The sequence below is a fragment of the Aedes aegypti genome, chromosome 1, assembly GCF_002204515.2.
Source record: "Aedes aegypti strain LVP_AGWG chromosome 1, AaegL5.0 Primary Assembly, whole genome shotgun sequence".
Taxonomy (NCBI): Eukaryota; Metazoa; Arthropoda; class Insecta; order Diptera; family Culicidae; genus Aedes; species Aedes aegypti.
Genome location: NC_035107.1, coordinates 152,132,249 through 152,147,194, shown reverse-complemented (window position 1 = coordinate 152,147,194; position 14,946 = coordinate 152,132,249). Strand labels below are relative to the sequence as shown.

Genomic DNA, 14,946 nt, shown 5'->3' with positions numbered 1-14,946 from the left:
AGAATTCCAAGAATTTGCATGGAAGAAAGTGAAGTGAAACAATAGATTGGTTTAATTATAGTCTCAGGCCTCTTTCCGAGAGTATTCCAGAATAATAGGTATAATCTAAGACATTTTTCTGAAAGAATCTCAGAGGGATTTTCGAAGAAATTTCAAAGAGTTTCACGGAAGAAATACTGAAGGATTACGAGGAAAATATCAGAATTTAAATATTAATTTCGGTTGGATTTTCAGAAGAAATCCCGAGAAATTTTGTGAGGATCCCCGAACCCAGATTAAACCCAGATTTTTAAAATAGATTCCATTCCACTGGAGAGCAATCATTAAATCATTTTCGGAAGAATTCCAGGGAAATTTTACAGAAGAATCCTGAAAGGACTTCCATAATAACCCAAGATGGGTTTCCGGGATAATCCAATAGGAAGTCCCAAGGAGGTTATTGGAAGAATCACAGAGCAATTAAAGAAATATCTACATTTAATAATTTCAGAAGGGTTTCTGAAAGAATTTCAGAGGATTTTCAAGAAGTACTCTAGCACCATCTAATATATACTAATATATACAACTCAATACATAATTATAAATTGCGTTCAGCTGAGTGATTTGTACGCCATCCAGTTTGGAGGCGGATTGACGGTATCGAAGTGGATTAGAAACAATTATAGGAGAGCGTGTCTAAAATAAGTATGAACTGCGCATACATCAGACAGATTTACCATTGCTGCGCACTTCTAAAAGCATTTTATTTTTATTAAAAATATTGTTTGCAATATTTTTTCACGCAACCTTTGATAATAGTAGAACGACAATGATCATCAGTTGATTTGTTTTCAATCACAATTGTTATTTCTTTCCGTGCACGCGCTCGGGAAATGAATCTGGCCATGGTGCAACAACCGCGCTTCATTCGATGAATCCTATGCGACAAAAATTCGTCCCCTTGATGCTACAACTAGATAACTCGAAATTTGAAATTTTTGACTTCAATATGCCAAAACATTTTTATTAATTAGATCTGTAAAATACCTACAGCTCATAAGCGTGTGATTCAAAATACACAATTTAAAGTTTATTTTTCAACCATATCCTCTGCGATTAACCGTCACCTTGTAAAACGGTCATATTTTCAAAGTGGCGCATCCCAAAATTTTGATTTTCGAGTTATCTAGTTGTAGCATTAAGGGGACGAATTGTCGGCGCTATCCGTCAATTCCACTCACCAAAGCCATCACAGTAGTCCAGTTGTTAATTACACCTATCGTTTGTCTGGTGAGTTGCACGCTTACTGTCAATGATGATGTCACGCTACACGATAAGTGTTCATCTGCAACAACCAGACAGCTCACCAATCCACCGCGAGGTGGATCGTGCTGAGTTGAAGGAGAGCGAAAGAAGGAAGGCACAAAAGTCTGTTTGACAGCTCTGCAGAAAGCGCGTGCGCACGGACAGAGCGCGTGCGCACGGAAAGAGCGCCAGTTCGGCTCGATTTGCAATGATCGGTTATTATTATTATTTTTTCGCTATTGGATATTCTATGGTTTGGTTGATCGATGTTAAAGTTTGTTTTAAAAGCAGCTCCACTTATTTTGAAACATATTGCCGTGTACAATAGTAGACAACACAACTGATTTAATTAAAATAATTTGAAATTATAATTAGTACATATACAAAAGGGGAAGAACGTTTAGGCTGGTTGTGCATTACGATAAAATCTCTTAACATAAGCAATGCTCGTTGTTGGTTCTTGTGGAAGGATCAACATGTTCGGCTTAACGAATCTTATTTTAAATATCGAATAACACCACATGCAATTGAACAAAAAGGATGTGATTACAATAGACTTTTGATATTTTCAATTCTGAACCACCGCAAAAAAAAATATTGGGAATCAAAATTCTCCTGAGAGGGATGATGTGGGGGAGGCTCATTCTAATTAATATTGTCGTTCAATTATGGGGATAAATTAAAATTGTTATTGTTCTATACATACTTATTTATTATAATTACCTGTAAATATTGATACAGCACAATTCAAGTATTTAAATATCAAATAGCAAACATAGATATGGTCGGTGTTCAGACAGACTGAACCAAGTGTTTTTTTCAATCGAGTAAGAAAAATGTACCCCAAACATGTGAAACATCAAAATATTATAGATATTTACTGTAATAATGGAACTTATCTATTTGATGATACATTTGTATCAAAATAACAAGGAAGATTTAAAATTGATGGAGTTCTTTACGTATCCTTAGAGCTCCAAAATTCATCTAGTCTGGTCTGTCTAAACACCGACCATATGATTCTCAAAAACTCATGAGAATGGTATTTTACTCTTTGAACTGTTATTTAATTTGGATGTGTTTAAAAGATTTATAAATTTAATTTGTTATTGATGTTACGAGCTATGTCTGTAGTTAAACTTAATGCTACACAAGAAATATATTTGAATCAAAGTATTTTTATACATAAATCATATGAAAAAAAAATGTTCCAGAAAGTACTCTAGAATTCTTTGGGAGCGTCTCCCGGGATTCTTCCTTAAATCATTCATGAATCCTTCAAATCCTCTCTGGGATTGTTCTGCTGAAAATCTTGAGATTATTTCTGAATTTTCTTCCAGATATCGCTTTGGGATTCATCCAAAAATAACGTTACCATTCCGGTATTACTTCTGAGATTCTTTCGGATATCTCATTGCGATCATTCTGGACATCTTTTTGGATTTTTTTGCAGAACTCTGTATGTGATTTTGCGTGTATCCTACTTTTGAAATCCAGGAAATTAAATTCTTTGAAATTCTTGAAAATTGTTTTCGAAATACTATGGAAGATTTTACCATAAATCCTGATGCAATCCATTTGGATATTTAAAGAGGATTTTATCAAAAAATATACGACTCTACTAGAAATTCTTCGAGAATTCCTCCGAAAATAACTCTAGATTTTTATCCGGAAATACTTCTGGTATTCTTATGAGAATGCCTCTGGTATTCTTCCAAAAATGACTTGAGATGCTTTCGGAAATCTTTCTGAAATTCTTCAAGAAATTCCACTGAGATTTCTACGACAATATCTTTGAAATACTCCTGGGACTCTTACAAAAATCCTGTTGGAGATTTTTTTCGGATATCTTTCTATTCTAAATTTTTCAATAAATTTTGCTGGGATTGTGCTGTAAAACCTGCTAAGATTCATCCAAAAATACGACTGTCATTCTTCCGGATATCATTCAAGAATTCCACCGGAAGTTTTCGTGAGATTCAACCGTAAATCGTTCTGGTATTTTTCAGAAATTCCAAAATATCCTTCTGAAAAATTTTCTGAGAATTGTTTTGGGATTATAGAAGGATTTCCAGAAGAATTCCAAGGCGATTCACAGAAACATCACTTCTGTATGAAGGATTATAGTTAATATCTGAAATAATACCATGAGAATTCTAAATCCAAATTACAGTGGTATTCAAAAGAATCCCAGAAGTTATTTCGCCAGAATCCCTGAAAGATTTAAAGGATATTCACAGACATCCAGAAGATTTCATGAATATTTTCCAGAATAATTCCGATGTCCAGATGAACTGCAGAAAGATTCATGGAATAATTTCAAACGGGATTTTCGGAATCATTTGAAAGTAACTTTTAGAAGATCCTCAGAAAAAGAAATCAGTCATCAAAGTAATCGAAAAAATCTCATTATTTCAAGCAATGCTCGTTGGTTCATGTCGAAGGATCAACATGTTCGGCTTAACGAATCTTATTTTAAATATTGAATGACACCACATACAATTAAACCAGTATGTAATTACAATCCTGAATCACCGCAAAAAAAAAAAAAATATTTAGAATCACATTCCTTCTGAGAGGGATGATGTGGTGGATGCACATTCTAATTAAAATTGTCGTTCAATTATGGCGATAAATTAAAATTGTTATTGTTCCATAAATACTTGTTTATTATAATTACTTGTAAATATTGATACAGCATATAAAATGACATTGGTCCAGAAATTACTCCAGAATTCTATGGAATTTCCCTCCTGGGATTCTTCCTTAAATCACTTATGAATCCTTCAAAACCTCTCTGGGATTGTTCTGGAAATCTAAAGATTATTTCTGATTTTTCTCTAAGTTCTTCTGGAAATCACAGAATACTTACAGATATCGCTTTTGAACTCATCTAAAAAACATCGTTAGCATTCCGGTACTATATCTGAGATTCTTTCGGATATCCTTTGTGATTCTTCTGGACATCTTATTGGAATATTTGCATAAATCTGTATGTGAGTTTGCGTTTATCTCCTTAAGGATTACTTTTGAAATCCTGGAAATCAAATTCGAATCGAAATTCTCGAAGATTCTTTCGGAAATTCAATGGAAGATTCTAACAAAAATCCTGATGCAATTCTTCTGGATATTTTTAGAGGATTTTGCCAAAAAATGTACTACGACTCTACTACAAATTCGTCGAGAATTCCTCCGAAAATAACTCTGGCCTTTTTCCGGAAATACTTCTGGGATTATTATGAGAATACCTCTGGTATTCTTCCGGAAATCACCTGAGATGCTTTCGGAATCCCTTTAGAATACTTTCGAGGATGCTTCCGAAAATCTTTCTGAAATTATTCTAGAAATGCCACTGAGATTTTTACGTCCATATTCTTGAAATTTGTCTGGGACTCTTCCAAAAATCCTGTAGGAAATCTTCCAGATATCTTTCTAGCATTATTTCGGGAAGCCTTCTGGGATACTTTCGAAAATCTTTCTGAGGATCCTTCAAATCCTTCTGTTAAGGATTCTTGCAGAAATTCTTCCCGAATTACCTCTAGACTCTAGGACTTTCCTGAATTTTTCAAGAAAACTGTTATTATTTCGACTACCTCTCTAGGATTCTTTCGGAAATTCTTCTACAATACCCCCAGATTTCTTTCTGTTATCCTGCTGGAGGACTTCAAAACATCTTTCAAAGATTCTTCCAGAAATTTTACTGGAATTTTTCAAGAAATTCGGCTGGGATTCTTCCGTAAAACCTGCCGAAATTCATCCGGAAATACGACTGGAATTCTGCTTGAATGATAAGCATTCAAGAATTCCACCGGAAGTTTTTGTGGGATTCAACCGTAAATTGTCCTGGTATTTTGTTTAAATACATTGAGATTCTTAGGGAAAAATATACAGGATTCTTAAAAATATCCTTCTGAAAATTCTTCTGGAAATTGCTTTGGAATTAAAGGAGGATTTCCGGAAGAATCCCAGGTCGATTTACAGAAGAACCACAGAGAAATCACTAAAATATTATCAGGGAGATTTCTAAAGGAATTATTTTAAGGATTCTCGTAAATTCCTGAAACAATCTCAGGAGAATTTCGAATGGATTTTGAATGTTTTTTTTACAGTGATATCCAAAAGAATCCCAGAAGTTATTTCGCAAGAACCCCTGAAGATTCAATGAAAAGTCACAGACATCCAGACGATTTCATGAATATTTTCCAGAATAATTACGATGTCCAGAAGAGCTCCAGAAAGATTTACGGAATAATTCCAAATGGAATTTCCAGAACCATTTAAAAGTCACTTTCAAAAGATGCTCAGAAAAAGAAATCAGTAATCAAAGAATCTCATAGGTATTTTTTTAAAGTCCCAGTGACTGTCCGGTAGTTTTCTTGGAGGATTTCCATTTGAAGTCAAGAGGGATTTTCAGAAAATTCTGCCAAGGATTTAAGAAAATTTTCAAGGAAAATCAATGATAAATCACGAAAAAAATCAAAAACACTTCCTTATGAATTTCCAGAAGAATCACAGTTTTTTTTTCTCAAAAAATCTTAGAAAAAAATTCTAAAGAATCACGAAGGAATTTTCGGAACAATCCTGGATATACAAAATTATCTCAGGCAGAAACAATAAAATCAATAGCAATAAATCTGTAAGAATATAAGAAGGATTTCTGTAAGAATATATGGAGGATTTACAAACAATTACAGAGGAATTTTCGGATGATTGCCATAAATAAAGATTTAAAAAAATCCCTGTCATCTGGAAGATTCTTAGCAGGATTTTCGGAAGTATTCCACAGGGATTTCTGGGAGAATTCCATTGGGATTTACAAAAGAATTCCAGAGGAATTTCCGAAAGAATCCCAAGAATTTGCACGGAAGAAAGTGAAGTGAAATAATAGATTTATTTGATTTTGTCTCAGGCGTCTTTCCGAGAGTATTCTAGAATAATAGGTATAATCTAAGACAATTTTCGGAAAGAATCTCAAAGGGATTTTGAAGAACTTTCAAAGAGTTTCACGGAAGAAATACTGAAGAATTACGAGGAAAATATCAGAATTTAAATAATAATTTCGATTGGATTTCCAGAAAAAATCCCGAGAAATTTTGTGAGAATCCCAGAACCCAGATTTTTAAAATAGATTCCATTACACTGGAAAGCAATCATTAAATCATTTTCGGCAGAATTCCAGAATTTTACGGCAGAATTCCAGAATTTTACAGCAGAATCCTGAAAGGATTTCCATAATAACCCAAGATGGGTTTCTGGGATAGTCCAATAGTAAGTCCCAATAATAATTACATATAATAATTTCAGAAGGGTTTCTGAAAGAATCTCAGTGAATTTTCAAGATGTCCTCTAGCAACACAACTAATATATACTAATATTTACAACTCAATACTTAATTATAAATTGCGTTAAGGTGATTATAGAACAAAGCCACACCTCAAATTTTCAAAAGCACAAGACTTGAGAACCAAACAGCTCTCACCGTTGAAAATTTATCCCATTAGTCACCACCAGCAAGCAAGCAGATTGATTGGTTTTCAACGCAAACTGTTGTCAGATTCTCCAGTCTTGTGCCCTTGTTTGGCTTCGTTTTATAATCACCTTAAGCTGAGTGTACGCCATCCAGTTTGGGGGCGGATTGACGGTATCGAAGTGGATTAAAAACAATTATAGGAGAACGTGTGGGAAATACATATGAACTGCGCAGAATACATCAGACCGATTTAGCATTGCTGCGCACTTCTAAAAGCATTTTATTTTTATTAAAATGTTTGATAATAGTAGAACGACAATGATCATCAGTTGATTTTCCGCTACTGTTTTTTTTAATCACAATTGTTATTTCTTTCCGTGCACGCGCTCGGGAAATGAATCTGGCCATGGTACAACAACCGCGCTACATTCGATGAATCCTATGCGACAAAAATTGTTGGCGCTATCCGTCAAATTCGCTCACCAAAGCTATTTTGGTGACTTTAACATCACAGCTAGTGTTCTTCGTAGCCACACTGTAAGATCAAAGTACCCTTTAAAGAGTAAAAAAGTACCCTTTTGGAAAGAAACTAGTTTAACTCATAAAACATTACACGGAGACGGAATTCAACTCAATTTTGGGTTGTTTCAACGCAATTCCGTAGTTGAGCCCAATAACTCAATTTTGGTTAAATTTCCAAGGTCCCCACTAGGTAGTTTGGCTTTAATTCCATTAGAAAAATATACTCAATTTTGGGTTGATTTAACGCAAAATTGAGTTCTTTCGACCCAAACATAAGAAAAGTTGCATTTCGTGTGGGAGAAAGAGAAAACCGAGAGATTTTGGGTTAAAACTATAATCGATATACTTAATATTGGGTAAAGTAAACTCAAAAATTAGGTAAAAATATTTCTCCGTGTAAAGAGTAAGCGGCTTGTACGTCAAATCAACGAGTGTATTTTACCCACTTTCCGAATTGAATCCAAACTGGAAAAGGGTAAAATTTACTCTTTTTTCTGGTTGATTCTTGGCGATTTTCAAAGCATATATTAATCAAAAATTGGATTTCAAAGTATCAAAATAATAGATGTATAGCTGTACATGTAAAACAGATTTATTGAATAGAAAAATCATAAATAAAGCACACTTAAAACAGGTTAAACTCAACGGGATTGTTCACGACATTGGCTGGATCCTAGAATAGAGCTTAGTGACATTTGAACACACGTAGACTAGCATACGCTCGTCATACACAGTTTGTTTTTGTTTTCCTCAAAGAAACTTGCACACACTTTCCAGACTCATCAAAATACATATGGAAATATTACCCAATTTGAAATATTTACACCCGGTTTCTGGGTGTTTTTCTAGACTGAGTGCATATTGTTTTCCTCTAAGGTTCACAACTACATCTACACTAGGGCAATCATACCATTGGGCGTGATAACCACTATAGAGGTCCCCAAGCAAACTGCCACGAACACCAACGCACAATCAATCTTACACAAGTCAATTTCCTCAGAATGAAAATGTATCAATGTTTGTTTGACGTCATTGAGCTTTCGGTCAACGGCAGGCCAACAAGGAAGTGTTTGTTTTGCAGCAATTCTGTATATATTTGGATTCTCACAGCAAACAAAAGCAATGTTGTGACAGTTCTCACAGCAAAAAAAGAAAATTTTGTCAACATTGCACTACTACGCAGGCAACTGGATTGGTCTATACTGGAACTTCACTTTTCGAGCTGATAGGGAACCAGGCACCCGGTTTTTTGATTAATAAGCCTACAAATATATGACAATGTTACGCTCGGGTACAATTTCAAAACAACTAAAATATATTATACTTACTTGTTTTCAATGTTTCCATCATTATTTGTGCTTTTAAGATCACACAACAACCTTTTTCGAAAAGTTTCGATTGTGACTGATCTTACCTAATACAATTTTCACCCATTAAAGGGTAAATCCATGAAACTTGGAAATGGGCAAATATTACTCTTCATTGAAATTTTTGAAGTACCCATTATTTTGACAGCTGCTTATATCAGCAAAAAATGGGCATTTTTTATTCTTTAAAGGGTAATGACGAGTTTACAGTGGTCCCGGGCGATAAGAATATTGCCCACTGTCAATTGTAAGAACTGTGAAAATAAAAACCATTGTTTTGTTTAATTGTTTGCTATGGTTTGATTACCAATTTTTGATATTGTTAGATCAGCTGATAATGTGCCAAATAGTTGAAGATTTAAATTACCCGAAAATGAGTTAACACATGGAGATGTTGACTACGCTAAAAGTCGTCCCGTGCCATGGGCCTGCGGTAACCTGTCACCAACTGTCACTGGAAATCCGGCACATTCGAAGGGCAAAGCGTGAAAAACCGTCAAAATTCAAGTAAAATTAATCAAAATTTTAGGTGATTTTCGATGATTCACATTTCAAAAAGTTGAAAACCTAAAAATAGTTGTGTTTTGCTAAACTGCTATTGATTTTTTTTATATTCATTTCCTTTTTCATGGTGAACAACAAGAAGAGAATATGATTTTGACCAAAATCATCTGACCGTTGTGCACAACCCACACGGAGAAATCAGACTACTCAAAAAATAAGTTCTTTTTACTCAAATTTGGGTAAACTGCATTTAGTTTTTAGCAGGCCCATGACAACCATATATCGATACACAGTGTTTTTCGTAGCCAGGATGTCCCGGGCGATAAGTGAGTATTGTGCATCCAATAGAAGAAGTAATAAACCATAGAAGAAGAATGTCGCTGGCGTCGCTGTTGGAACATCTTTTGCTGGCGGAGATAGGCGGGGCTATAAATGTCAACGCGAAAATGTATGCAGTTTGACACTTATGTACCCAACATGTTTCTGAGCGAGAACAAAGGGAACACCAGCGACATTATTCTTCTATGGTTTATTATTTCTATTGTGCATCCCGATAAAATTCAGAAAGAGAACTTCGCTCATTTTCCTCTTCTTTATCAACGAACTTAAGGTAACACACGATAGACTCATCGTGGCATCCATGAACAATCTATGTTCAAACTATTATTGAAAAGAAAATATTTCTATTTTATATTATATCGGTCATTCGGTGATCTATCGGATCATACTGTTGCTAGCAACAGGCTTGTTCATCTCTGTCTGGTAAAACCGATATCACACCCCGAAAACTGCAAAATTGATAATCATTTATGGATAGCAAACAGTTGCACCTTAAGCACCGCCAACACATTTTCAATCGGAAGGATTTTGGCGCACTCGAAATGACAAATCCGCCGTTGTAGTGAAACTTCTTCCGTCGACGTGATGTTGGACTGTTTTCAAAAACAGTCGAGATAAAAGCCGAGCCGGCAGAGTTCGTTAGTTAGAGGACAGTTAGTTCGTTCAAAATTTCGCTTCGGAACAGGCCCATGACAACCATATATCGATACACAGTGTTCTTCGTAACCAGGATGTCCCGGGCGATAAGTGAATATCGCCCACTGTCAGTTGCAGGGATGCCAAGTCAATTTTTTAAAAATCTGGAAAATTTTGGAAATTTGTCTGGAAAAGTCTGGATCGTTTATGTCGTACATGGAGAACCTTACAAATTATTTACAAAACCTTACAAATTCATTTGAAATTTTATCTGGATCTTCCAGATTTTTTTAAAATGGGACCTCAAAAATCTGGAATATTCCAGACAAATCTGGAAGGTTGGCAACGCTGGTCAGTTGTGACAACTGTGAAAATAAAGACCATATGCCATTTTATGAGACGTTTCGAATCATATGTTTTCCGTTTGTTTATCAGCTTTGAGACTTGCTGGCGGGCCCATTTATTTGCGTTTCCTCTAGCGTCACATTTGGGACGAGCTCATTCTATAATGGCGCTGGTGTCCACGCAACAAGCTTTTCAATATTTTCATGTAAAATCAAATCAGCATGAAGGGAGCAATTTATTTCGTTTACTGGTAACATGAAACATGGAAACCGGGTATAATAATGCCCAAACAGAAACGGGAACTTCATCACCAACAAAAATGTGACCAGCGCCATTCATATGTAATACTAGTTTTTCGAACCATAACAATGAGCGGCCCGCCGGAAAACGTCAATGGAACGTCTCGTAAAATGGCTTATTGCTCTGTTTAATTGTTTGTTATGGTTTGATTATCATTTTTTTTTATATTGTTAAATCAGCTAATAAAGTGCCAAAAAGTTGAAGCACATTAAACATTCCGATGGTTTTGGAAGGAGAGCAAACATTAAAAGGCATCCTGCAAGCCTCCAAGCAAGCAATCAGTGATTTGATTGCGACACTTGCTCGAGTATGGATCATAAACATTAAACAAAACTTCGCATTCTGATTGCACTCTCGATTCAAATTACCCGAAAATGAGTAAACACATAGAGATGTCGACTACGCTAAAAGTCGTCCCGTGCCATGGGCCTGCTTCGGAAGTCCAACCGGCGAACTCCAGATGAACTAATCTACGATGACGTCACGCCACAACTTCCAGCGGGAAGAAAATCTTTACTGCGGGCCGTGTTTACAAAAAATGAACACTATCGCTGCACATTCATCCACTCAATGTTCATCCGGTGAACATTCATTCACTGGATGTTGGTCTGGATGTCATTTTATGTAAACATGGCCCGCATTTACAGCGGAAAAGAAAAAGAAAGTCGACAATAAAAGAAGACCGTGGATAAGTCCATTGGTGCTGCGAAGTCAATATCGCGCACTGTCAGTTGTAAGAACGGTGAAAATAAAGACCAGTGTTTTGTTTAATTGTTTGCTATGGTTTGATTATCAATTTTTGATATTGTTAAATCAGCTAATAATGTGCCAAAAAGTTGAAGCACATTCAACATTTCGATGGTTTTGGAAAGAGAGCAAACATTAAATGGCATCCTGCAAGCCTCTAAGCAAGCAATCAGTGATTTGATTGCGACTCTTGCTCGATTATGGATCATAAACATTAAACAAAACTTCGCATTCTGATTGCACTCTCGGTTCAAATTACCCGAAAATGGGTAAACACATGGAGATGTTGACTACGCTAAAAGTCGTCCCGTGCCATGGGCCTGTTTCCATTTGACTGCGGCAAATGGATTTTGCACAACTCGCAGTGCAAAAACAAAACTGTCAGTGAGCTGTCTCCTCTCTCTTAGCTTTCTACTTGTAAATTTTGCGGAAACGAAGCTGGAATTAGATGTTTATACCACTGTTACAAAAGAGGTATTCCTAATTATGACAATGTAAAAACCATATTGAAATAAGATTGTCGCCACTTATTGCTACTCATTGAATCTACTAGTCATTTTCCTTAGAGTAATCTTCCCTACGTCGTAAATGATAACGATGTATCGAGCTAGCTAACAGTAAGAGTGGCTATCGATCATTCTGGTTAGCAAAATGCAAACTGATCGTCGCCAATAGTATTAATGTTCACTTCGAATAGATTAATTATTTGAAATGGGCATCAATGTTATCAACGACGCAGAATTTCTGTTGGATCGCATCCGAGAGGTTAGTGCGTCCATCTAATGGGCAAATGGATTAGCCCTCCCATCGCGGTAAGATTGTATAACCAAGGGGAGGGAGTTGCGACGCGGCGAATTTGATCTAAAATCAATCTTCGCACGTTGGTTTACCTATTTTCTAACGCGAAGCAGTATAACTAAGTAGTGATCACGAATACACAATATTGTCCTTTGTTGTGATCTAAGACAATCATTAGAGAAACATACGACGTTTTAGCGAAATAAGCATACAGTATAGAGATAGCAGGTGAAACCTTACCTTTGTGTGACCAATACGGTAGGAATCAGGATCCAGTTGAATTGCTTCAAAACATTTCTCAGCTGCCTTTTTCGAATCTTGTTCAGCTTGCATAGCGGCTGGAGCCAAAATAAGGTATCTAAAATAATAAAGAATAAAAACTTTTTAGATTCGAAGCTTATATCAAAGTCGAAACAATAGGCCAGGGGAAGTGGTTCATCTAGAGTGAATTTATAGCAGAGAAAAAGTAGATTTTGTATGAAAATTGACAGGAATATGAATGACAAGTTCATCCACTTGGCCTGCCCTATGGACCAATGCACGCGTTCACTAGTTGACGTTTGAGCGGTACCGTGTTATTTACGTGGCCATGGAAACGAGTAAATTTGGCACCGCTCAAACGTCAAATTAGTGAACTCGTACATTGGTCCATGAGCCTCTGTACGTTCTTTTGTTCTCATGACTTTTACTGTGTGCCGTGTGCTGGTGCTGTCTCGCTCTCTCTCACGGGAAAAGTCAAACGTTTTATAGCTCATAGGCCAGGGGAAGTGGTTAACCTAGAGTGAATTTATAGCAGAGAAAAAGTAGATTTTGTATGAAAATTTACAGGAAAATGAGTGACAAGTTCATCCACTTCTACTGGCCTATGGGCGGTAAGGATAAAACGTACACTGAAAATAATCCAAACGTCATTGCTACGTGAAAAATCAAATTCATTTTACCTCCACATCACCTGACCAAGATAAAGATCACTAAGCCATTCATATCCACCAAATAACGGTAATTGTTACTGAGGTTACTTATCGCACTTACGTGAAATTCACGTAGGTGCCTAAGTTCATTTTGACATCTGCATATTGTACGTACATTCGGTGTTGAGCTGAAATCCTAAGATGCCACCCGCTTGATTCTTGAAGAACTTCAGAAGCTGCTGAATTTTAAACCCTGTGTAAGACTGATTTCAAGGTAAATATGCTTTGAATACCGAAGAATCCCTGCCTTACTTCATATTCTATGCCTGATTTATTAACTCTATCAATTATAGCACGCTAAGGTTATAACAAGACAGATCAAATTCACAAAAAATGTGAAACATTGAATCCTGTTTCACATTTTTTGTGAATTTGGTCTGTCTTGTTGTAACTCAGATTGAATATAATAAAATCACAATCTTTTGAGTTTGTTTATATTTTCCAATCGGAAGTTTTCTTCCAAAGCCCTTTAGAAATATGGTTGGTCTTTATTACAGTTAAATTTAATGAAAACCATCTGGATCCTATTAAACGCTTCGTAAAGGCTACCGGAAAATCCACGTGTAGCGCCGGTGGAATGGAGAAAGCGCAAAATATGTGCAGGAAAAGTTTGTTTGCCAAAGCCGTATTTCCCGGCGCCGGACGATTTTACAGCAGGAGATTCTCATTTGACACTTTCCCGCATGCGCATCAGTTTGTTTTGATTTGATTTTGACGACAAGTCAGTAAAAAACTTCAAGAACTGCCCGGATAAAAAATACAATACAAAAACTATATAACGTATTGTAACAGTACCATTCAATATATTGGAAACACAATACAGTATATGTAAAATGACAATACAATTACAGTACAATATATTGTTTTGAACAGTTCATGGTATATGAGATTTTTGCAATATAATGTATGGGTGGTTAAGTATCGTAACAATACAAATATAGATATTTTTTCATACAAACATTTTGAAAATACAATACGATATAATGTTCATGTAATGTCTTGATTAGCAATTTTTGTATTGTTGTACAATACAAAAACAATTCAACGAACTGTATCATGGTTGCATACGTCGTTACAGCTAATGTCAAGTGACTTCTAAATAACTACTTATTTTTACTTTTTGAATATTTTTCACCCAACATTTCTTGCTTTCTTAACTTGTTTTGTTTATTTCTTTCAGCAAAGCTACATAGAAAAAAGCAACAGTTGTTTTACGCGAAAATAGAAATTTCTGTTACAATATATTATATTGTTTTTGCATTGTATATCCAAACAAGAATAATATTGCTTCGACATTCAATTACAATACGCTGTATTGTATCCAATACGTTATATTGTACATTAATGGTTTATTCCATTCACTGAATGATACGTTATTATCCGGGTGAATAGTCGGTAATTGTTTTTACTGACTTTTTGGCCTTCACAAATTTCATAACGCTGAAGGGGGTGGGTGGGTGTCTACACGATGTTACGCCTCATACAAAATTTGTAAAATAATCATATAAAAAGCGCTACGAAGGGGTGGGTGGGTGTCAAAAATGGTAATTTTCAACGTTATGAAATAAATGAATGAGCCCTACGGTAATGTTGCAAAATTGGGTCTGACAGCTACCGTAGTTCAGTAAAAAGTAAAAAATATTACTGAACGTCAGAAATTATC

The 14,946-nt window shown here is 35.7% G+C and overlaps 1 protein-coding gene across 2 annotated transcripts in view; it reads right to left on the bottom strand.

The window, feature by feature from the left end:
• The window catches only part of LOC110678344 (myosin heavy chain, muscle-like), a 285,969-nt gene that overhangs the window by 94,638 nt on the left and 176,385 nt on the right, over window positions 1–14,946 (bottom strand). For both annotated transcript variants that reach the window (XM_021851099.1, XM_021851103.1), the window contains exon 9: window positions 12,553–12,670. In XM_021851099.1, the coding sequence (XP_021706791.1) occupies window positions 12,553–12,670 (118 nt within the window). The remainder of the gene's footprint in view (window positions 1–12,552; window positions 12,671–14,946) is intronic.